At 35.3% G+C, this 22,477-nt stretch overlaps 4 protein-coding genes and 1 non-coding gene across 7 annotated transcripts; all 5 read left to right on the top strand.

Moving 5' to 3' along the window:
- The first annotated feature begins 1,481 nt into the window (after positions 1-1,481).
- LOC140816040 (uncharacterized) lies at positions 1,482-6,239 on the top strand. Its single transcript, XM_073175107.1, has 6 exons — positions 1,482-1,817; positions 2,292-2,573; positions 3,140-3,313; positions 3,457-3,563; positions 4,437-4,762; positions 5,282-6,239. The coding sequence occupies exons 1-6, from the start codon at positions 1,710-1,712 to the stop codon at positions 5,866-5,868; spliced, it is 1,584 nt and encodes a 527-aa protein (XP_073031208.1). The 5' UTR covers positions 1,482-1,709; the 3' UTR covers positions 5,869-6,239.
- Positions 6,240-7,460: 1,221 nt separating this feature from the next.
- Positions 7,461-9,370, top strand: LOC140824425 (uncharacterized). Its single transcript, XM_073186017.1, is given in 2 exon segments — positions 7,461-7,841; positions 7,844-9,370. Coding segments are annotated over 2 exon segments (1,026 nt in total). The 5' UTR covers positions 7,461-7,495; the 3' UTR covers positions 8,524-9,370.
- Positions 9,371-10,191: 821 nt separating this feature from the next.
- LOC140816043 (eukaryotic translation initiation factor-like) lies at positions 10,192-16,401 on the top strand. The gene is made up of 9 exons (XM_073175112.1): positions 10,192-10,551; positions 11,700-11,771; positions 12,309-12,404; positions 12,793-13,014; positions 13,306-13,397; positions 13,749-13,836; positions 13,951-14,301; positions 14,599-14,841; positions 14,927-16,401. The coding sequence occupies exons 1-9, from the start codon at positions 10,393-10,395 to the stop codon at positions 15,995-15,997; spliced, it is 2,394 nt and encodes a 797-aa protein (XP_073031213.1). The 5' UTR covers positions 10,192-10,392; the 3' UTR covers positions 15,998-16,401.
- LOC140824928 (small nucleolar RNA snoR103) lies at positions 11,224-11,330 on the top strand. The gene has a single exon (XR_012116542.1). It is a non-coding gene; the product is annotated as a small nucleolar RNA snoR103 (small nucleolar RNA).
- Positions 16,402-16,745: 344 nt separating the features above from the next.
- Positions 16,746-22,224, top strand: LOC140816050 (protein MULTIPOLAR SPINDLE 1-like). Of its 3 annotated transcripts, none has more exons than XM_073175123.1 (10): positions 16,746-17,229; positions 17,324-17,381; positions 17,639-17,794; positions 17,971-18,033; positions 18,668-18,753; positions 18,878-18,932; positions 19,731-19,844; positions 20,875-20,968; positions 21,594-21,664; positions 21,881-22,224. In XM_073175123.1, exons 1-10 carry the CDS (start codon positions 17,050-17,052, stop codon positions 22,063-22,065), a joined length of 1,062 nt encoding a protein of 353 aa, XP_073031224.1. In that variant the 5' UTR covers positions 16,746-17,049; the 3' UTR covers positions 22,066-22,224. The 3 variants fall into 3 exon arrangements, with proteins under 3 accessions (XP_073031224.1, XP_073031226.1, XP_073031219.1); XM_073175118.1 differs by having other exon boundaries at positions 16,753-17,229; positions 20,776-20,968; positions 21,881-22,222; XM_073175125.1 differs by lacking the exon at positions 19,731-19,844 and having other exon boundaries at positions 16,749-17,229; positions 20,776-20,968; positions 21,881-22,223.
- Positions 22,225-22,477: the final 253 nt, after the last annotated feature.

The following is a 22,477-nucleotide window of genomic DNA, read 5'->3' on the forward strand; positions in this document are numbered from 1 at the left end:
CTCAATATCCTCAAAAAACTACTGCAGTTCCCATCTTAAACGTCTTCTTTTAATTGGGATCATAAAATTTATAACCATATGTTCGCTCAGAATACCCAAGAAAGTAGTCACCGACTATGACAACATAGGACTCGTGTCTCGGTAAAGTTAATTAACTTTCTGATACGATGTATCCCACAATCTAACTCAACAAGGCTTGTGCTTAATAATGATTACATAATAGGCCTGGTATAATACATTGGGCCAATTTGAACCAACTTTCTAAAATAATAAATAAATGGATCTAAGACCACTGCTCAAATATGATCGATTGCATGGGATATTTAGTCACTTGATTTTTTTTTGTTTTTATCATAGTTTTTTTTTTTTTTTTTTATCAATGGTTACTCAAAGTTAAATTTAAATATATCCTCGTTTTATGTACATAAAAATATAAAAAAAAAATTATTTAAATGCTTTCCTTTTAAAACTTCCCCCCAACATGTGGGCCAGCTGTTCTGTGCCACAAGGACAGGAAAAACACGTGCGAAAAACGAATCAGGACCCAACTCAGGCCCACGCAACGCAAGGATGTAGTTGTGAGACAACACCTAAATTCCCCCACTGTCCTTGATTCGATATTTGGTTGGATAATTATATACTAAATAATGTTGTGTGCACGAAGAATTTTCTTACATTAATTTTTTATATTAAGAACTACTTTAGTTGTAAATATAGATATCACATTTACATTAAAAACTTTGAAGATACATTTTATAACTGATTTGAATAAAGTTTTGTTATGTTCGAGATATATGAGAAATATAATATTTTTTGGATTTTTAAAATTAGTGACCATGTGATTATTTTTTGCTTTATTATGATATTTGTCGATTATTATTATAAACTGCTTTTATCTATGATGATGTCCAGAAAAATTGGGTAAAGACAATACATATCTTTTGGACAAAAAGAATGATTATAGAATGAAATGTAACATTTCAATATCACATTTTCTTACCAAAATAATGTATTTATATGTGTTGTTTTCTAAGAAATTCTCAGAAATTAACCTTAAAATTAAGGGTTAAACCATACTGTGGTAAGATAAGACTCATGCCTTGACAAAATTAAATAAGGCTCTGAGACGATGTGTCTCACAATCTAACACAACAAGATTCGTGCTTAATATGATAATCATTTACTCACTCGAAATTATAACCAGATTGAATAATTTTATATTTTTATATATTCAATAATATGTAATTCGATACAATGATTTTATTCTAAATGATATTTAATTCATAAGTTCCAGTTTTCCACCATCAAATAAATATAAAAAAAATTACGTTAATCACATTTATCATGACATTGATACAAAACTAATTCGGTTGGAAATTGGAGCAAACATGGGGACTTGAAGGTATTTACGGTCTATACCTGCAGGGGTATAATCGTCTTTAAAATAGAAACCTCGTTACATGAATTCATGCCATCAAATATGGACCGACTGCACGGAATGTCACCTTAATACATTCTGCCTTCTCCTCTCGATCTTTTTCTCCTCAATAACACGCACAAATTATTAAGGAGAAGGTGGAGAATTCTTAATTTGTAACAGGAGAGGTAATTCTCATTTTGCTCCCCATAAAGTTGGAATTCCCGATTCTCCATTTCGAAATTTGGTTAGGGAATTCCAATATTCTTGGATTTTTGGGTATTGTGATTGGATGGTTCAGCTGATGGGATCGCCGCATGTCGAGGGCGTTGAAGAATTTTCGGAGGAGTATGGTCCTCTTGCCAAACGATCTCGCTCATCCACTTCTCAAACTAACCAGGTTTTTAAACCATAGCTGATTGCTAGAGTTTTAATGATCATATTTTATTACCGATTCTGGGTTTAGGGTTTATGTTTTTTGCTGTGATTTGCTTTTTTTTCTGTCTCCGTGATTAGTCGGGATCCTATCGCGTGTAGTTTCCTGATGTATTTAATTTTCCATTTTTTGGTTTATTGTTATCGTGTTTTATAATTATAATCGATAGCATGGGGAAACGAATTTCTCAACAGTAGTTATCTTTGTCTTGTATATTTATAAAGCTTGGTGAATTTCGATGTAAAGAAGTAATGAGATGAACTATCGTTACGCATATATCTTTGTTTATTGATGCACTGATTATTGTTGCAGTTGTTTGTTGTTTACTTTATAGTGCGGTTGTAGGTGTTTTACTTTATCCGAGTTTCCCTGGCATGTTTTCCCACTCGTTCTACAGCTTTTGATTCCCCTTGCAATGATTTGTTTTTTAATTAACAGTGGAGCACAAGAAATCACAAGCTTCCGGTTTCGCCTTCGGAATACAACCCTCTTGACGAGCCGAGTCCTTTAGGTTTGAGGCTTAGAAAGAGTCCATCTTTGATAGACTTGATCCAAATGAGACTCTCACAGGGGACCACTGCTTCTACTATGTTGCAGCCTGGTGGAAATGCACACTCCCTTACCAAAACCGATGTGAAGGGAACTGTTGCTTCGTGCGTGAATGACAAACTGAAGGCTTCAAATTTTCCAGCTTTGTTATTGAGAATTGGCACGTGGGAGGTAATATTCTGAACTTTTGTCTACAATGTTCTTACCAAAATTTCTTTTTGTTTGAGAAAGAACTCCGTCTGTTTTGCTTTAAGTTTGAAGAGTAATTTGATATCACTATCGTGGCAGTCAAGTTGGTGACAACTGGGTGCCATAATACCCGTTCTTTCACCAGCTCTCCACATGTAAGAATCTGGAGTATTATGATGTTATGTATAAATAGAGCTTAGGCATTCAAGTTGAAGCATTGTTTAATGAAACTGTGTTGAATTAAAAGAAGAGAATTTATATTCCGGTTACCCTAATTCTAACCAAATCTTTTCAATTGTATTTATTCCAGACAGAAGTTTGTTTCTTGGAATTACTTGATGAAAGAAATACTTTTTGAAGGTCTAGTTATTTGCACTGTTTCTGGTCATACAGAGCTAAGCTACGAAACCAAGATATGACTGGTCAATTCACGTTCTTGCTCTAACAAATAAGTTTTTCCAGAAAATTTATTTTATTTGTAGTGTTCTTTGGCATCTTCTAAAGAGTAAATTCTTTAATTTTTTTGCTGACCAATCATCTTTTGGCAGTATGAGTCAAGATATGAAGGCGATCTGGTTGCTAAGTGTTATTTTGCAAAGCATAAACTTGTTTGGGAAGTTCTTGAAGGCGGTCTCAAGAGTAAGATAGAGATACAGTGGTCTGATATCACGGCTCTGAAAGCTGAATGTCCTGATAATGGTCCAGACTCTTTGACAATTGTGGTAATTACTTTCTCTCACTTTATACTCTCAATATTTTTTTCTGAACCACCAAAAGACAGATTTCTTATTCATTTTTTAAGTAAAAATAGGTGATTCCATTTGTTGTTATTACTCAGCATATTATTTTCGTGTGTGTGAACCAGTTGGCTCGACAGCCCACCTTTTACCGGGAAACCAATCCACAACCCAGAAAACACACACTCTGGCAGGCAAGTGCCGACTTTACGGATGGGCAGGCTGAAAAATATAGGTAAGACTTTCAAAATTAGTTTGCGTGTTCCATTATTTGTCATTTTATTGATTGAATGTCGTGGAAAATTTTGGATTGCTGCTATTATGAGCAGTCACTCAAAATCTTTATCATGAAAACCGATTGTATGTAATTTAAAGGGGACGTTTTTTTCCTTCAAGTTTGAAGGAACAAGCTCGGAGTATTTTGTATTTATGCATGCAAATTGATCTTATGAACAACTATAAGCTATTAATATGAATGTTTTGTTTTTTTGTCATTTTGAAAAAAAAAAATACTCTGGTTGTGGTATGCCTTTGCATTGATGCACTTTTCTGGACAATATTGAGGCTTTTGTCATGCAAACTTCAATTTCCTCTGCTCCTTGCACTTTGAACAATCGGTAGAGAAAATCATTACCATCACTTATTGCTGGTGTTAACAATCTGTTATACTCAATCAGCTACCAAAGAATCCAACCATTTCCCTAAAACATTTCTAGACAGTACTAAATTTTGTTTCATTGCCGCTTGTGGCTTCCAATTTCTAGTTACTTCTAAATTTTGTTTAACAATCTGTTATACCCAATCAACTGCCAAAATCTAACCACTTTCCCTAAAATATTTCTAGACAGTACTAAATTTTGTTTCAGTACCGCTCGTGGCTTCCAATTTTTTCTAGATACTTCCAAATTTTGATTTCATTTTTGTGCTACATAGATGAATCTGTCCCCTTCTTTCCTTAACAAATTTGAAATATGTGTAAGTCACCTTACTATGGTGGGAATAAATATTTTATTGACCGAAGCAAATTGGAAAGTTTTTACTTTTTACCATGATTTTGTAGACTTGGAACTATAATAAACTTGGCCAATGTTTTTTACTGTTTGAATAGGCAGCATTATCTACAGTGCTCTCCAGGTGTGTTAAACAAGCATTATGAAAAGCTTATCCAATGTGACGCGCGTCTTTGTATTTTGAGCCAACAGCCTGAGATAGTCATGGACTCACCATATTTTGATTCACAAGTTTCTGGTCTCGAAAACTCAGAAGAATGTAAAAGTGAAGTATGTAATGACACGCCAACTGTTGTTGAAGGATCTCCCTCTGTGTTCCAGGATGTGGCACCAGCAGCTGCTGCACCATTAGCTTCCTTCAATTTTGGACAGAATCCTTTGGTCGCTCAGCATGTGTCTAAAGAAGCTCCATCACCTATCTCAGGTTTGTTCATATTCTAATCATGCGTTTTTGACGGGCTTGAAGCTTATGCTTAATTCCATGGCCTAAAACCTTAGGGACACCTTTGTTTCTTGGTTATGGCTTCAATAAGTGAAAAAAGAATAAAATGATCCGTGTATACTGTTTATGTGTGTGTCCGTGGTATCCACAATCTGGAGATGAGACTCTTTTTCGATCAAATGAACTTTAGTATGTTGCCCACACCTACTATATTTTGTGGTCAAAATTGTGAATTTGTTTTGCTCTCGAACACTCGATCTTAACCATAATCTGTCTTTCATGTGAATGGTTCTTCGTGAATGTTTACCTTTTTTTGAAATGGGACATTGCTTTGCTTGAGCTATTATTACGTATTGTACCATATTTATGTAACTATCACACTACCTCCTTTTCCAAAATACGTGCAAACTGTCGTTATTCTCTTGACTACATGATTTTTTTTTTTTTTTTTTTTTTGCATTCATTATTTTTTCCTATTTATCATCATCTTAATACTGTCAGTGATGGATCCACAAGTAAATGAAGGGGACATCAAATTTGGCGAGACCGTTTCTGTTATACCCAAAATTTGGGCACCACCAAGGGTGCAGGGACTTCCCCACTCTCTGTCCATGAGTGATCTTGTGAATCACATTGGAAATTGTATTTCAGAGCAAGTGATCTGTGGAAATTTACCTTCAAATAAGGCATCAGAATGCCAGGACATGCTGGAAAACATTTCCCAAATGTTACTGAGCGACACTCAACATGCTATGGGCTTGGATGAAAAATCGCTTATGAAAAAGGTGAATTCTCTCTGCTGCCTATTGCAGGATCCTGTCACAGTTTCCAATGCACAAGTTCAAGAGAGCCGTCATGAAGATATTGATAATGAGAAAGACATCTCCTCTGAGCTTATGAATAATTCTGTACACGAGGATACTAAATGTAAGGTTGCTTTTGAAGGGAACGCTGTTGATATTAATCAGGGGCCTTCCATTTCAAGAAAAGACTCATTAAACGACTTCCTTCTCCATCTTCCGCATATTGCTTCTCTTCCCAAGTTCTTAGTTGGTATTTCAGAAGATGATGAATATCAAGCTACTTGATGGTCGTTCTTTCGTTATCAGTTGTCTGATTCAAAACTAGATGGTTTTGGTTCTCCCTTCTGATTAGAAATTCGTGATTTAGTACTAGTTTTTTTAGTGATATTCTGCAGTTGTGGGATTTGGAAATTAAGTTTGATGAAGAATCCTGCAATATGGAGAGCACTAGAATATCGTGTCTTCAAAAATTTGCATGTTTATCCGCAGATTTCAGAGGATCTGGTTGTAATTGTGCTGTAAATGGACCATATTTACCGATTCCCTTTGCTGGCTGGTATATACATTAAGTATAATGGTTGACTCCAAAAAATAATTAGAAAAATAATTTGAAGAATGATGAGACAATGTCCAAAAAAAGGAAGTTAAGATTTAAAGGAATTCTAAGATGGTGATTATAGATTGATGATGATTGTCCAAAACTTCGAGTACTTTTTTATCTGTGCATATATATAATTTTTTCCCACTAAATTAATTTTATTGATGAATTAATAATAGAAAGTTTAGATAAAAATAAAATGATATTTAGTATATTTCAAAAATAAAAAAATAGACAAAGTATTGTGTTTATAAATAAATTAATACTCTAAATCCCTTAATATTGTTAATATATTGTATGTAGACAAAAATTTATGTGAGACGGTCTCACGGGTCATATTTGTGAGACGGATCTCTTATTTGGGTAATCTATGAAAAAATATTATTTTTTATGCTAAAATTATTACTTTATATTGTGAATATGGGTAGGGTTGACCCGTCTCACAGTTTAAGATCTGTGAGACGGTTTTATATGAGACTCACTCTTGTATGTACAGATGATGATATAATTGTGATTTTCGTTTGTACCTCACCAATATAACTCTCAACTTTAATTTTATGGTAAGTATAGATAAGATGATATTTTATTCAATTATTTTAAAGAAAATTGATTATTCTAGTCTATTTCAAAGTCATAATTTTAAAAATAGTCTTTTTTATTACACATTTTGCATTATGTCTTATTTAATTAAAAAAATCCTAAAATATCCTTTTTCTATGAAAACATATGTTCCATTTTTGTGATTTATTTGTTTAATTATCTATTATTTCTCTTTAAGAGTTGATTTAACATTTGTTCTGTTTTATTTAATTTATAATATATTAATTTTTTTAATACTGCTTACTTATATCAACAAACATATTTTAATAAAATTATGAATTGTTCGTTTGAATTATTGCCTACGAAACCACCAAAATTATAATATTTTAATTACAATTGTTGCTAATCTAAAATAATATAAACAAAATTACTAATCACCATGATTATGAAACGTAATAATTACATTAATGTGAGTTTACACAAATATAAACAAAATCTGACGGTCTCAATTAAATCTCTACTTTATTCCATGCTAACAGTTTATGAGTATGCACAACAGACCTTCAGAAAAATAAAATACATAAAAATGATATACGACACAAGAATTATCTCGAATTATCATCCGTCTATGTCCAAATACATGAAATTCATAAGATTATTCGAGAAATTGCGAAAATCAAATAAAGAGTTTGAGATAAATAAATTGATGACGAATATAGTTTAAATGATAAAGGAAATTGTGGTCGAAATTGCGTCCGAGGTTGGTGCTGTTCGATGTTTCCTTCAATTGTGTTTATTTGGATCCGTGACATGTTCGATAAAATGGTTGAACGACCAGAGTATGCAACTTTTATTTTTGGGTTTTATCATGTGTGTGTACACGTTTTAGGTGCATACATGGAAATCGGGCATTGTTTCTTCGATAGAAACGCAGATGCTGTAGAGTTCTGTCGCCACGAGTCGTTCTACAACGTGCTTGCGGCCTCCACTTATGTTCTTCAAGAGGGTGGTCGGCCTAGTCGGTCAGTTTCCGTAACACTTTTTGATGTTGATGCCGATGCCGGGAAGCTTCAGCCGATACAGGGATTCATCTGAAAAGAAATGTGTGGCAAATGCATCAGTTCTCCATGTATCTGTGCGTTGACTGGAATTCCTCTGCAAAATCCATGGTTGTTGGCCTTTGCAATGGGTCGGTCTTTATAATCTCCCTCCAGGATTCTGAACTGAACATCTTACAAAAATGGGAAGCTCATGAATTTGAACTGTGGGCCGCTTCTTTTGATATCCACCAACCAATGTTGGTGTACACAGGTTGGGATGACTGCACGTTTAGCTGTTGGGATTTAAGAAATGATCCTTCAAAAATAGTTTTCCAGAACACCGAAGTTCACAAAATGGATAATTGTTGTATCGCCAAAAGCTCTAGTGACTCTAATATTCTGCTTACCGGTAGTTATGATGAACAACTTAGGATATGGGATGTCAGATCAACATCAAAACCGGTAAGGGATTCTTCGATAGGCCTAGGTGGAGGAGTCTGGAGAATCAAGCACCATCCTTCTATATCCGACCTGGTTTTGGCAGCCTGTCTGCGCAATGGATTTGCGATTTTGAAAATTAAAGACGATCAAGCTCAAGTGGTTGAAAATTATGAGAAGCATGGTTCTCTTGCTTATGGAGCAGACTGGCAAAGCGGGGATTTATTTGTTGATGGGAAAAGGAAGAGTTCGGCAGTTGCAACTTGCTTGTTCTATGATCGGCTCGTTCGTGTATGGAGACCAGAAGGTGATATGTTTGTATGATTTACACTTCCTATATCTATTCATTGTGTGTTCACTAAAGACATTTAACTCCTACATGCCCTGTTAGTGCAATTCTATCAATACCATTTTCGAGCAATTGTTTTAGTTGAAAAGGATTTTCTCGCACTTAGCTTAACAGATGAGTATTCATGTCCTCCTTCGTTTCTTCACATGGGACCAAGACCACCGATTTAAAACTGGGTTGGACTAGACTTAATAGTGTTTACAATCACTGAATTCATATTCACCGCTAAAGTGAATCGATCAGTTGTCGCAAGGAATCAATCAAAGCTCTTTCTTTCCTTATTATGATATATAACTTTAATTCATGTCGGACCCTGAATCCCCCTTTCGAGAGAGCTAACCATAAGGATTGAAGTTTTTTAATTCTGGACTCTCTTAATCAATTAAACCTTAACTAAGTAGAACAAAAAAATGTGAGGAAAAAGTGACTGACACATAAGAATTGTTGTGAACACAAGCTTAGACATGACAAAATGGGTACTAGCAACACGAGGAGAGGACTTTGAGGTTGGGCTTCAGAAAGACTCGCGAATGTAGGAGTGTGGAAAGAGGCTATGGAACTAGGGGTCAGTTTTAGGTTGGACCATCTTTGAAGAGATTTCATGTCAAGAGATTACCTGCTTGCTCTAGTTAAGGAATTCGAGTGCTGATGTAGTGTTTCTTGAAGTTTACATACAATTTTCAAATATTTAATTGACTAGAAACTTGGAAGCAAACTATTACAAACATTATATTAGTATATGCGAAAAACATTTCACAAGATACATATAGAAAAATATCTTTGGTTAACTTTACATTAAAATGACATTTTATTCTTGATGTTATGGACAAAATATTTAAGGACACATACATGTCCGATAATGATCAATTTCTTAAATTTAATAACGAGTTTCATTGAAATTTAAACTTGAAATTGATTAGAAGAAATATTAGATAAATTTATTTTAAATAACGACATGTGAATGTTTTTAAAATTTATAAAAATTAAAATCGGTTAAAAACAAAAAAAAAAAAATTCTTCACAAAACACACAAAAATTAGTTTATCTAAGTCATCTCCTTTCATTAATAGTAATAGTAGTATCTATGTACAAACATTTTACTAAAAATACACCCTCTGATAGGTCAAATGGGAACTCCATTGACATTATTTGGGACTCGAGCTACAAGATATGCTAAAAGCCTAAAACACAACGTGCAGTTATAATTCATAAGAAAATTGGGAATGCAGATTTAGACATTGGATTCAAACTTCACTGGTAAATTTTTTGCCCTTTTATTGATAATAACCACAATTATCGTATAAAACATTTCACAATAAAAAGTACGAATTTTTATTTCAAAAAATATAACGTGCATTATAATGATGTCCATTGGCTATGAGTCGGTGTAAAGGATTCAGACATTAATATAAGAGTAGATCTCTCGTGAGATGGTCTCACACAAATTTTTGACTTAATTATAAATGAAAATTCTATTATGGCCCAAAATTTTCCTAATTGAAGATGAAATTAGCACTAGAGACCCCCAAAAGCTGAAATATCGCGAAGTCCGAAACTATTTATAATTGAAGTTCAGGCCCCCAAATTTTAGCCCGATCATTCTTCACCCCCATAAATAAGGGTTTTTCTCTCTTTATCGGCTCGCCTTATATATAAGTACACTCTCCTTCCCCACGTCCGCAATTCGTCTCCTCCTCTTGTAGAGAGAGGAAAGATAAATTCCTCTCATTCTCTCCAATTTTTTTCCTTTATCTCCGATTTGTTCTATCTTCAAGATAACTAGGAAGATTTCCGATTTTCAGTTTGTGGTTGATTGGACGGCGAAGATTTCCGATTTGCGAGTTATGCAGGCTGATCAGACTGTTTTGAGCTTGAGACCAGGTGGTGGCACACGCGGCAGGCTACTTGTCTCGCGCTTCGATTCATCGACGGCACCGAGTTCTGATCTCCTACCGCTGCGTCCGCATGGTGGTACCGCTGCATCTTCACTCTCTTCTTACAAGGTTGGATTTTGTTACGATTCTTTTTCAGATCCTGGGTTTTCTACTTGTCATGGATGTTCCTTTTTGAAAATATTATTCATTTGTCCTCGTGTATGGATTGTTTGGATTGGGTGAGTATTGATTTGTTTATCATGCTTTGTATTCCTTGTGCTACGTATATGCAGAACAATTTTGAAGTCCAATATGAGTTATTTGTCATTCTTATGTGAAATTCATGAAAGCGGGTTATTGAAGGTGAATAAATCGATTCACTTGGTATTATGTTTTTATATGTATGTCATTTTTGGCTCTGTGTTGTTTATTTTGCATCGAAAGTGTGCATTGATGCATGTGATTTCAGACACGTGTATATATATAGAATCTAAGTGTAACTAAAAACTAAAAATGTCACTAAGTTGTCGATCTATTTTGTTCTCGAATATATGCCAATTCTGATAGTTTGAGCTAACCTTTTCCAGAAGTGTTCTCGGGGAAAGAAATATGCTATATGTAATTGTCCAGTGTTTGTGTGTAGCCCTTCTCTTTTTTCGACTCAGAGATATTTGAGCAAAGATCCTAAAACTGCCTTTTCACAAAATCAAGATCTGTACATTCATCTCGTTGCATCCAAGTATAAAGGCGGGGTTCTTAATTTGAGTTCGTTGATGTGGACGTCCTAATTCTTGGCAGCGCGCGTAAGGTGTGCAGTTGCTGTAAATATGGACGGAAAGCAAATTATGTAGGATTTAGGTGGACATCCAATTAGCATCATGATGTCTATAAAGAACCTGCATATAATTGGCATCATACCATGATAATATGAATACTTTATCGACAAGATATCCAGCCTTTTGTTTGGCGTTTTGTAATCTACGGCGATTATAATTTGTATAAAATCACCCTTTTAACTGTAATGTGCATGATTATATGGGTCATTATCTCAGGTATTGGAAGAGTTTAAATTATCCCCGATAATCACAGTTCGGTTTTAGAATAATTTACAGTCCTAGTATTTCTGTAGTCTTTTGGTATTTGTGAAAATACTTTTTGAGCAATCTCTGCCTAAATTCGAATATTTCAACGATTCCAGTGAAATCTGATTTTAATTTAAATCATTAATCCATTTTTTAAGTTGTTTTTTGCTTGCTTTTGTGCAATCGACCACTAAGACTGGCGAGTCTCAGTTTGAAGGCCGTGAGCGTATCCGCTACACCAGAGACCAGCTGTTGCAGCTAAGGGAGGTAATCTGCTTATCACTTCTAGTGATTTTTTGTCATATTATGTTGTGTATTTAGGTTTTTGTGCCTTGTTCTGTTACCGACAAGAAATCTATCAATTTTGTTGTTTTATCTGTAAATATTTTGGTTTGCTCACAATTTTTTTTATAGCTTTATAACTCTTTTGTGGGTTAGTTCATGTTTTTTGATATATTTAGTGAAATATACATAATTTCTTAGTTGAATCTACAGATACTTTGTTATATGGTAAGTTTACTCAGATAACATAATGAATTGGAAATTTATCTATTAATCAACGATTTTTAAGTTAGAACTACTTAGAATGTCCTTATGCAATTAATTTATAGAGGTTATGCTGTAATTTTATTATATTTTTTGAGTTATCACCTATTTTACCAATTTGAAACCAGCTAGTTCAAATTGCCCGCCCTTGTCATGTGTGTTGCTTGAAGTCATCCGGCCTTTTTAATTCTCTCTTATACTTTCCTGGCTGTTGGCCGCACTGTACCAATTTGCCATGACTTGATTACCTATTCGTAGGTGGTCGACATCCCTGCAGATATTTTAAGAGTCAAACAAGAGGTTGAAACCGAACTTTTTGGTATAGAGACAAGCTGGGGTCATGGAGAAAACAATGTAAGTTCATGTCTTACCATAAACATGATAGTTTATTTCTCACTTTAGTTGACTCTATACGTCCTGTTACCCTATCGGTTGGACATTAATGTATCTAGAATGGTGTATTGTTGTTTGAGTTGATTAAGGTTAGAGCTGATTTAGGCCATCAACTGTTCAATATTTTATGTAAGTTCATGTCTTACCGAAAACATGATAATTTATATCTCACTTTAGTTGACTCTATACGTCCTGTTACCCTATCGGTTAATGTATCTAGAATGGTGTACAGGTTGTTAGAGTTGATTAAGGTTACAGTTGATTTAGGCCGTCAACTGTTCAATGTTTTGTCTTTGGGGTTTTGTCTTATTTTAATAACAATGTAACAGGAAGTACGTTCCTTTTGTAGCTTCAAAATATGGTTCAGAGTAACTATTCTAAGCCGGACACTCGTGACTGGCGTGATCATTCTGCACAATTTACTGTGCCTACAGAGGAGAGATCCCGGGAAGCAATAAGGGACAGAGAATTTGGGCAGATTGACCCTAGGCTACAGGATATAAACCTATACAATAAGCAGGAGCAGCTGAGAACGAAGTTTGGAACATTACAAATTTCTTCCAACCAAGGGGTAATCCTTTTTTGTTTTGTTTTGGTTTTGTCCTGCATGATATGTCATTATATCTGTTTTGAGAACCTATTTCAATTATGATAGTCTATTCTTTCACTGTTTCATGTGTGTTAAGGTTCAAGGTGCATGTGAGTAATCTTCAACCTAAAATTCTGATTGCCCTAGCTATCTAGCCTTATAAGAGTTTCGAACTTGTGCATATTTGGTGATTTGCCATTTATAATAGCTTGTGGTTATTGACTCATCGTCATGTTATTTTTGCTACTAAAAAATGATTGTGTTGTGTAACAGGTTGCATCTACTTTAGATAAGGCTGAGGTACCTTGGTCTGTTCGAAGAGGGAATCTTTCTGAAAAAGACACTGTTTTGAAAACAGTGAAGGGGTACTACTGTTCACTTCCGCTAAATTTTGATTCAAACAAAGTGACTATATTTGAATATTATATTAGTTTTTTTTATTTTGATTTGGAGGCTTGTGCTGGTTTTAGTTCTTCACGTCCTTAATATTTACCGGTGTGTTTACTGTCGTGTGTGTATCACTCGACATTATCGTATTTGGGGTTTCAAATTTCTGCTACCGCCACTGGCATTATATTATGTTCACATGGTGAAAGTGGCAGAAATTTTGTGATTTATTGGTGACTGGATAGTTGCACTGGTGATATCTTTCTGCACCTGAGTTCCAATATAGAGTACTTCAAAACTGGCTGGTTAATGTCATGAGTTTCTTGCAGCATACTGAACAAGTTGACGCCCGAGAAGTTCGATGTTTTGAAGGACCAACTGATTAATTCTGGGATTACAACAGCTGATATTTTGAAGGTACTCGACGTTGCAAATTTGACCTAGAAGTAGGTTTTATGAAAATATTCCAGTCTTCTCTCAAATTTTATTCATTTTCACACTTTTGAGCCTATATTATTTTTTCTACCGCAGGGAGTTATCTCCTTGATATTTGACAAGGCTGTGCTGGAGCCTACATTTTGCCCTATGTATGCATTGTTGTGCTCGGATCTGAATGAAAAGCTTCCTCCATTTCCATCAGACGAGTCTGGTGTTAGAGAAATTACATTTAAGCGAGTTCTCTTAAATATCTGCCAGGAGGCATTTGAAGGTGCTGAGAAATTAAGGGAAGAACTCCAGCAGATGACTGCTCCTGACCAGGAGTTAGAGCGAAGAGATAAAGAAAGGTTAATCAAACTTCGAACCCTTGGAAATATCCGTCTAATTGGTGAACTTTTAAAGCAGAAGATGATCCCTGAGAAGATTGTTCATCATATTGTTCTGGTTCTCTCTCTCTCTCTCTCTCTCTCTCTCTCTCTCTCTCTCTCTCTGTGTGTGTGTGTAAACACTAACCCCCACCCATTCCCAACACCCCCCCCCCCACAACACCCCCCTCTCTCTTTCTGTGTCTATGCATCACTTCATATCTTTATATATGTTTCCATGATTTTCTATTAATTTTTACCCATTTATCTATGTTATTGTATATCATCTCTTTTACCTCTATATTTCTTTTGTCCTTCAATTTATTTGTATTTTATCAGCAACTACTTGGTCTGATAGCTTTGGGCTTTTTCACAGGAACTCTTGGGTTCTGATACCAAGAGTTGTCCAGAAGAGGAGAATGTTGAGGCCATATGTCAGTTCTTTAACACCATTGGTAAACAGCTTGATGAAAATCCTAAATCTAAGCGTATCAATGACATGTATTTCAATCGCTTGAAGGAACTGTCAACAAATCCTCGGTTGGCTGCAAGAATGAGGTTTATGGTTCGTAATGTGCTAGATCTGCGGGCTAATAATTGGGTTCCAAGGCGGGAAGAGGTAACCCATTATCTTATTTTACTACCGTTCTCCATGTTTTTTCCTTCGAAATATTGTTATCTGGTTTTCTGTTCTGACTTATTAGGTGAAAGCCAAAACCATCACGGAGATCCATACAGAAGCTGAGAAGAATTTGGGGCTACGTCCAGGTGCTACTGCTAGCATTAGAAATAGTCGGGTAATTGCTTCTGTCCCTCGAGGGAATATCAGTCCCAGTGGCTTCCCCATGAACCTGCCTGGTTCAGGTGGTATGATGCCTGGCATGCCTGGAACAAGGAAAATGCCTGGAATGCCTGGCATGGATAATGATAATTGGGAAGTTCCGAGATCTCGATCTATGCCAAGAGGTGATGGTTCGAACATCCAGAGTACTGGTCGTGTTCAACCGCCACTAATAGGTAAATCGCCTTCGGTTAACCAGCGGTTTCTACCTCAAGGTGGTGGTGGTGGTGGTGATGGTTTAATGAGTGGCAGAAAAAGTGCCCTCTTGCAAGGTAGCGGTAGTGCACTTCCTCGGGCAGCCAACTATAGTGGATATTCCACGGAATCAGCTTCTCAAATGCCTACCTCATATGGTCAGGATCAGGTTCCAAAGGCAACTACTGTTCCAGTTACTGACAAGCCATTGGCCCCGGTTGCAAGGTTGAATCCAGGTGAGCTTAAGAAGAAAACAACCTCGATTCTAGAGGAATATTTTAGCATCAAACTTTTGGATGAAGCCTTGCAATGTGTGGAGGAATTGCAGTCACCTTCATATCATTCTGAGGTAGTCAGAGAGGCCATCTCCCAAGGTTTGGAGAAAAGCCCACCTTGTGTTGAACTTGTCTCAAAACTTTTGGAACACTTGCTGGCAAAGAAGGTTATCAACGAGACCGATATTGCTACTGGATGTCTTGCATATGCGGTGCTACTGGATGACCTCGCAATTGATTTACCCAAATCCCCGGCTAATTTTGGTGAAATTATTGGGAAACTAATTATAGCCGGCGGATTGGACTTCAAATCTCTGAAAGAGATTCTCACAAAGGTTGGTGATAATTTTTTCCAAAAAGCCATATTTATGGCTACAATAAAGGCTGTTAGCTCCGACCGGATTGGTACGAAGATAATGGATTCACAGGCACCTGTTATTGCTGCGTGTGAGAGCCTATTTTAGTGCTCACTGCTCACTCATCCTGCAGGAGTAATCTGTAACCTCGTAAAATGAATGTGCTCATTTTTCTCCTCCATTGCTGCGGTTTTTGGTCTGTGAATTATGCCATGCTATGCGTGTCAACAATGTCATTTCTTGACTAGTTGGTGTGGAGCCATGGAGAATGAGGTGATGGGTGATGGGTGATGGGTGATGGATGGGCTGTGTACTTTTATTCAGGCCATAGTAGTGTGTTCATTAGTGGGGTAAACTTGGAATATGATAAATTTTGGTTCTCTCGAGTTGTTTTGTTTTGTTTGTTTTCATTAGTTTTTCATTTAATTATTTTTTTGACTTGTTAAATTACGGTGAATCGGGATAATAATTAGACTTTTGCACCATTTTAAAAGAGAGATACGTTTGTTCCATTTTCTTGCAAGGACTATTTAATTGCTGGGAATTGATCTGTCATTATGCATGCGGTATATATTTTATGATCAAGTGTCAATTGTTTTTTTATCATTTAAAATGAACACGTGAAAACATCATATTCTTTCATCAGAAGAGATAATACAGGAATTATGGTAAATTTGTCGTCTAATTACGTCTACTTTTCCTATATTTTTTAGCTCATGTCTACCGGGTTTTCCATTTCTATGTTCTATTTTGAGTTTCTAGCATATTTCTGCATCTTTATTTATACATTTAAATTAAATTTATTAAAAAAAGATGTGATAAATAATTTTTATTTCAATCGCTTGTTCAATTGTTTAAAAATTATTATATTGATGGAAAAGATTTACACAGGGAGGATCATGTACATGGATTGACAATTTGACCGTTGTTATTCTCCTGTAGGCCTTAAAATTACTCTTGACATTTGTTTATAAGATCATCCTCTCACATTTAAGTCACCCACCGATACAGACATTTGAAGCCCAAAGGGCCACCATGAATAATTCTATGGGCCATTGTTGTGGCCCATTGAACATAACACGTGCTCGGCATACAAATTTATTGGCCGCCACTTCTTCAAACATTCCCGCGATGTGAACTGTCTCATCTCAATCAGGAAGATGGAGAATCCGCCGAAGCAAGATAAATGCGATTTGAACCCTCGTATGAAACTCGCTATGGCAATCGCCATTCTCAATTCCCGGCGCCATCCTTCTTCTGTTGCTACTGCTAATAAAGTTCAGTCTCAAACTTCTTGCAGCAATGTCTCTGAATCAGACGCAATCAAATGGAAACGAAAGGTTGCCACTCTCAATTTTCGTTTTGTTTTTTGTAAACTATCTCTTTATGTGTCGTGCGAGTTATCACTCTCTTTTTCTTTTTGGAAAAGTTTAGTCTAAACAGCGGAAAGAGGAAATTATGAGGCTTAAGGAAGATCTCAAACTTGCTGAAGGTTATCTCTCTATTTGTCTCTTTTTCTCTCTCTAGGGATAATATGAGACTGTGAAAATCGAGCAGTGTTCTTGTTGTTTTATGATGTATACTTCTCAAATGTCTCTTAATGTACTTTTGTTTTACTATTTTTGAATTTTCATAAAACGAATGCTGAAACATTTGAAGGCAGAAAATAATATCATGATGAAGTTTTCAGATTTTTATTTGTTAACGATACGTTCGTAATCGTAACACTAAATTAGTTTTTAACATTAGATGGGATGCATCATGATGTCTTTCCGGAAAACATGATGTGCAAATGCTATTTCTTCGATGATTTGGGGGATAGTAGTCCTAAGGATACTACAAATGGAGCTGGATCTGATCAGAAGAGATTCGGTGATGTACTTCAGCGGAGATTTCTTAGACAAGGTTGTTCCTCACCTATTGTTTATAAATCACATCAAATCCATCGATTTGAAACCTTTCAACTAGAACCTTGAAGTGTTTGTCTTTATTCTTGTTTTTTAACCAGGTAGCGATTTTATTTCTTCTTACTGTTCGTTGACAGAGTTATAAAAACAGTTCATTTTGGGTTCTAATTGCAGTGAGATTAAGTGAACGGAAGAGGAAAAGAGATGATTGCTCATCAGAGAGATCATGCATCTCAGGTGAAACTTCTTCATAAATTTATTCAAGTACTGGAACTAAGTTGTGTTTTGCCATTGAAACATTGCTGATAAATTGGATTTGAACCTTTTTTAATTTAGTTATCAAGGTCACCTTTGGAAAAGGGGAAGTTAAAAATGAGCATTCTCTCAAGTGACTTAAGACAAGTATGTTAAAGTTAAACCTAGATTTCATGAAAGAAACGTGAATTTGGCTAAAAATAGGAGAAGTTTGTTTTTCCATGATGCTGTATGAATGAGACTAGCACAATAAGTGCAACACGAGTCATTCTCATTCCTATAATTTTTTTTTACCTAAAAGTTTTCCTGTCGCGTCCAAATACAGCACGAACAATACTAGAATATCCATGTATCAGCATCAGTAAACAGGCCAAACATTTCACGTCCATAAATTTGAGGTGGCTCTCAAAAATATGTTCGAACTCCAAGATCATATCAAGATGCACGTAAAATATCTCTGATATCTGTGGGTGTGTGGAAGAATTAAAAGGAAAACATGGTTTGTCACAGTGACAGAAGTGCAAGTTGGTTGATGTTTTTCTTCTTTGACACTGGTGAAATTTTGTTTCTTAGATCGAGTTTTTGTGCCTTATTGCTTGATTATTGTCCTTGGCAGATTTTTTCAGTGAAAATAAAATGGAGCAACTGAGAGCTTCAGTAGATTTTCTTGTGGAGCTTTGTGAGAATTCCTCTGTGGCCAGAGTGTGTTGCTTTATCCTTTCTTCCCACAATGGTTTCATCAAATTAAAGTTGATAAAATTTATTATTTCACCACTCATAGTTCATCACTTTAGACTTTTTATTCAGGCTTCCATATGTTTTGCAGGTAGAGGAGGGAAATTTTAAGAATTGGTCTCACCAAGCTGTTGACTTTATTCTTGGTACAATTTTTCATTATTTTCCTTCCTCCTATAAGCATGCCAAAGCTATACTTAAAATACCACCAGTGCTGGTGAATGGCCTTCCTATATTTGGCAAAAGAAAAAGGTATTCCAAGTGCCAAGGATATGAAGTAGACGTGCTCAATAGTCACACCTGTTTCTTTGTGTGCATTAGGTAGTTTCTGGGATGAGAAGGTGGCATATCAGTTTTAGAGGAGATTATCACATTCTACTTCATTTTATTTACTTATGTCTTCTTGTTTCATAAAATTAACAATCCTTGAGAAACCATAGAGAAGTTCATCATCTTTGCTTCCAAATCTTGAAAGTGCGACAGTTAACAGGAATGTAGAAACCCACTATACAGTTTTCTAAAAAAGAATAATCCAATTTTCATTTTGGAACATCCACAAACTTTTCATTTTCTAGTTAGTATGAACTATCCCTGCTCAAAACCGCGGTGATTTGAAGTATATTAATTTTCACCACTTTTTCGATACTCATACTACATTTCTGGGAAAATATCTAAATTTAATGTCTTCACTCTATTCTAACAATAACTTCAATTCAAACCAAGCGATTAATGTCAGTGGAAAGACTAAATAACTATTTGCCTACGTTAATCTGATACCATTGCTTGCCTAGAGAGGAGCAGCTTGCTCAATGGCATTTCTAACTCATGCGAGATTAGTTCTCATGGCATGCGATCTTATAATATCTTTTTTCTTCGATAGAACGGTTGAAAAATATTTGTTATAACCTGTAATTTGTCTAATGTTATTTTCTGGTTCTATGAAGCCACATTTAAAGCTCTATCATCAAAAGGAAATATTGACGAGACTGTTGATAGCATTGTTAGTAGCTTAATCCTGTGTTTGACACGAAGGATGTGCGATGGGTCACTAGGAGATGGTAATGGGTTGATCGTGTGTCTGTTTGAAGTTTTTCTTGCCTTCATTGCTATGTTGGCTCATTGTTGTTATTTATGCAAATATTTTGCTTTCTTGGATTGAGTTGTGTCACTGATGACCTTTTGATTTTCTTTTAGTTTACTGGTGGATTTGGGTTTCAAAAACAAGTAGGCCATAAATTGGATGTATTTTCCACTGATGTTTCCAACTTTACTCAATTCTCTTTCACACAAAACATGTCTGGTGCTCCATACTCTTACAAATTTACTCCTCCTGCAGACTGTTTCCTCATAACTCCTCATATATATGTTTTGTGACTCGTGACTTATTTGATTCACTAGAAAGAGTTCGTATATGCCAAAATTACTGTATTTTATGGCAAGAGATATTATGACGGTCAAACATCTGAATGAGCTTGAAACAACCTGAATGTTGCTATTTTTACAGAAGAATCCAGCTGTATGTACCTGAAGTTAGCCAAGATAATATATTTTATAATGTCCGTGGATGCTATGACAGTCAAACATCTGAATCTTGAACAAGGGATAAGCAAAATAGTTGTATTAAACAAAAGTTTCAGGTCTAAAGGCCTGTTCTAGACAAAATAGATGAAGCAAAACACAAGAATTAAGATTTGGATGATAACCACATCCTTACATATTTAATTTCAGAATATTTAGAAGAATTTATAGGAATGGTATTTCAAGATCTACTTCAATTAATCAGGATGCTTTAATCTGCAGCTATTTAACGTTGAGCAACCTCTGTTAGTAACATAATGAACTAGGCTTTGGCTTCTGAGCATGCCTTTGATGCCGTGTATTCCTAAAAGAAATTAAAAAGAATGCTGTAATGCCCAAATTTGAGCATCTTTATTGGCGAGTTAGTTCAACTTAATTTCCAGTTTTAATTGTTTTTCTTTTCCTTTTCAGAGTCCCCTCATTGTCAAAATAATCTCCAGTTTTATATTCAGCATTTATTGCGTAAGCTTGGAACCGATCCTTATGTTGGCCAACGCGTGATCATTTCAGTTTCTCAGAGAATTTCTCTAGTTGCAGAAATTTTACTCTTCATGGATCCATTTGATCGTGCCTTCCCCAAAATGCATAATTGCCTGTACATAATGTAAGTGTTAGAATTCACATAATATTTACGAGTATCGGCGATTCGGCATAGATAACTCGTGTGGCTGCTTTAGCTCCAGAATCTGTTTTCCTCTATTTAGTACATGCTGTTTTTTGAAAGCAAGAAAACCATGTTGTTCAATTAGAAACATGGTTATTTAAAGTGCACCAGGCACATGCCTAGTTTCACAACATAGCAAGGCACAACTGCTGCATCTACGTGTAAACCAGTGCTTAGCTTTTAGTATAGCACATGCTTCAAATGATGTTATTGTATATTCAGTGGCATGCAACATAATAGTCACTTAATATTACTTGTACACATCAATTTTGTTTTATTGTTGTATAATAGTTTGTAGAGTACAGACCATATCTCAAGCAACAAAAATTTCACAGGGCCCCAAGGTACTTAAACGATTTGCTTGCATTTGGAACTCGAACAGCTATTTCTTAGAATAAATTTCTGCACATCTTTCTTTTGGCTTTCTATGCTACAAAATTAGAGCATTTGAATTTGATGTTTTTGTATCTTAGTTTCCATTTTTCATGTCGTAGACTACTTATGGTTTTCTATTTCCCAATGAAATTTCTCGAGTGTCATTTATGAGAAATTATGGCGATGACAGGTTCCAGCTCATTGAGTTTTTGATTTCAGACTGTTTAATTTCTTGGTCAACCGGTCAAGAATTTGATTTAAGTAAGTGTTTTCTTGAATCAATTTTTATAACCATCAATATATTTGATCATATTAAGTGATTTATTCTTCTCTTCACACAATTGCTAGCATCATGATATGTTAACTCATGCATGTGTCCATTTATTTACATATGAATGCATCATTTGGTACGGAACATCTGGCGGATTGTTTGGAGCGAGTGTATATTCCCAAAATGACTTCGTGTGATGTTGGTAGGGATTTTAGAAGATTGGGTTGCATCCATTTTCCATGCCCGAAAAGCGTTGGAGCTGTTGGAGGGCAGAAATGCACTATACATGCTGTATATGGATCGGATCATGGGAGATTTAACCCGACAACTGGGTCGGATTTCTTCTGTTCGTAAACTACAACCAGACGTCCTTACTAAGTTGTTTGGCTGAATGCTACACTCTACACGCGTAGGCCACAAAATTTTCAAAATAAATAAGAATATTTCATGTTCATATTTATGTGAGTAACGTATTTTGGGTCACATCATATCATAAGAACCCGAATTCATGCAAGAGTGTTTTTTCCCAAAAACATTTTATGGGTTCAAAATTTTGGGTGAATACATGCTAGAGAAAAATATAAAATTTGAACATTGAATTTGTTAGTATATATATATATATATATATATATATATACATACTATATATATACATACTAACATATATTGATTGTTAGTATATATATATATATACACAACTTTATGCAGGCTTTAATACTAATATACATATATTGTTAGTATATATATATATACACAACTTTATGCAGGCTTTAATACTAATATATATATATATATATATATAT

This window comes from Primulina eburnea, chromosome 2 (genome assembly GCF_022965805.1).
Source record: "Primulina eburnea isolate SZY01 chromosome 2, ASM2296580v1, whole genome shotgun sequence".
In the NCBI taxonomy this organism is placed as follows: domain Eukaryota; kingdom Viridiplantae; phylum Streptophyta; class Magnoliopsida; order Lamiales; family Gesneriaceae; genus Primulina; species Primulina eburnea.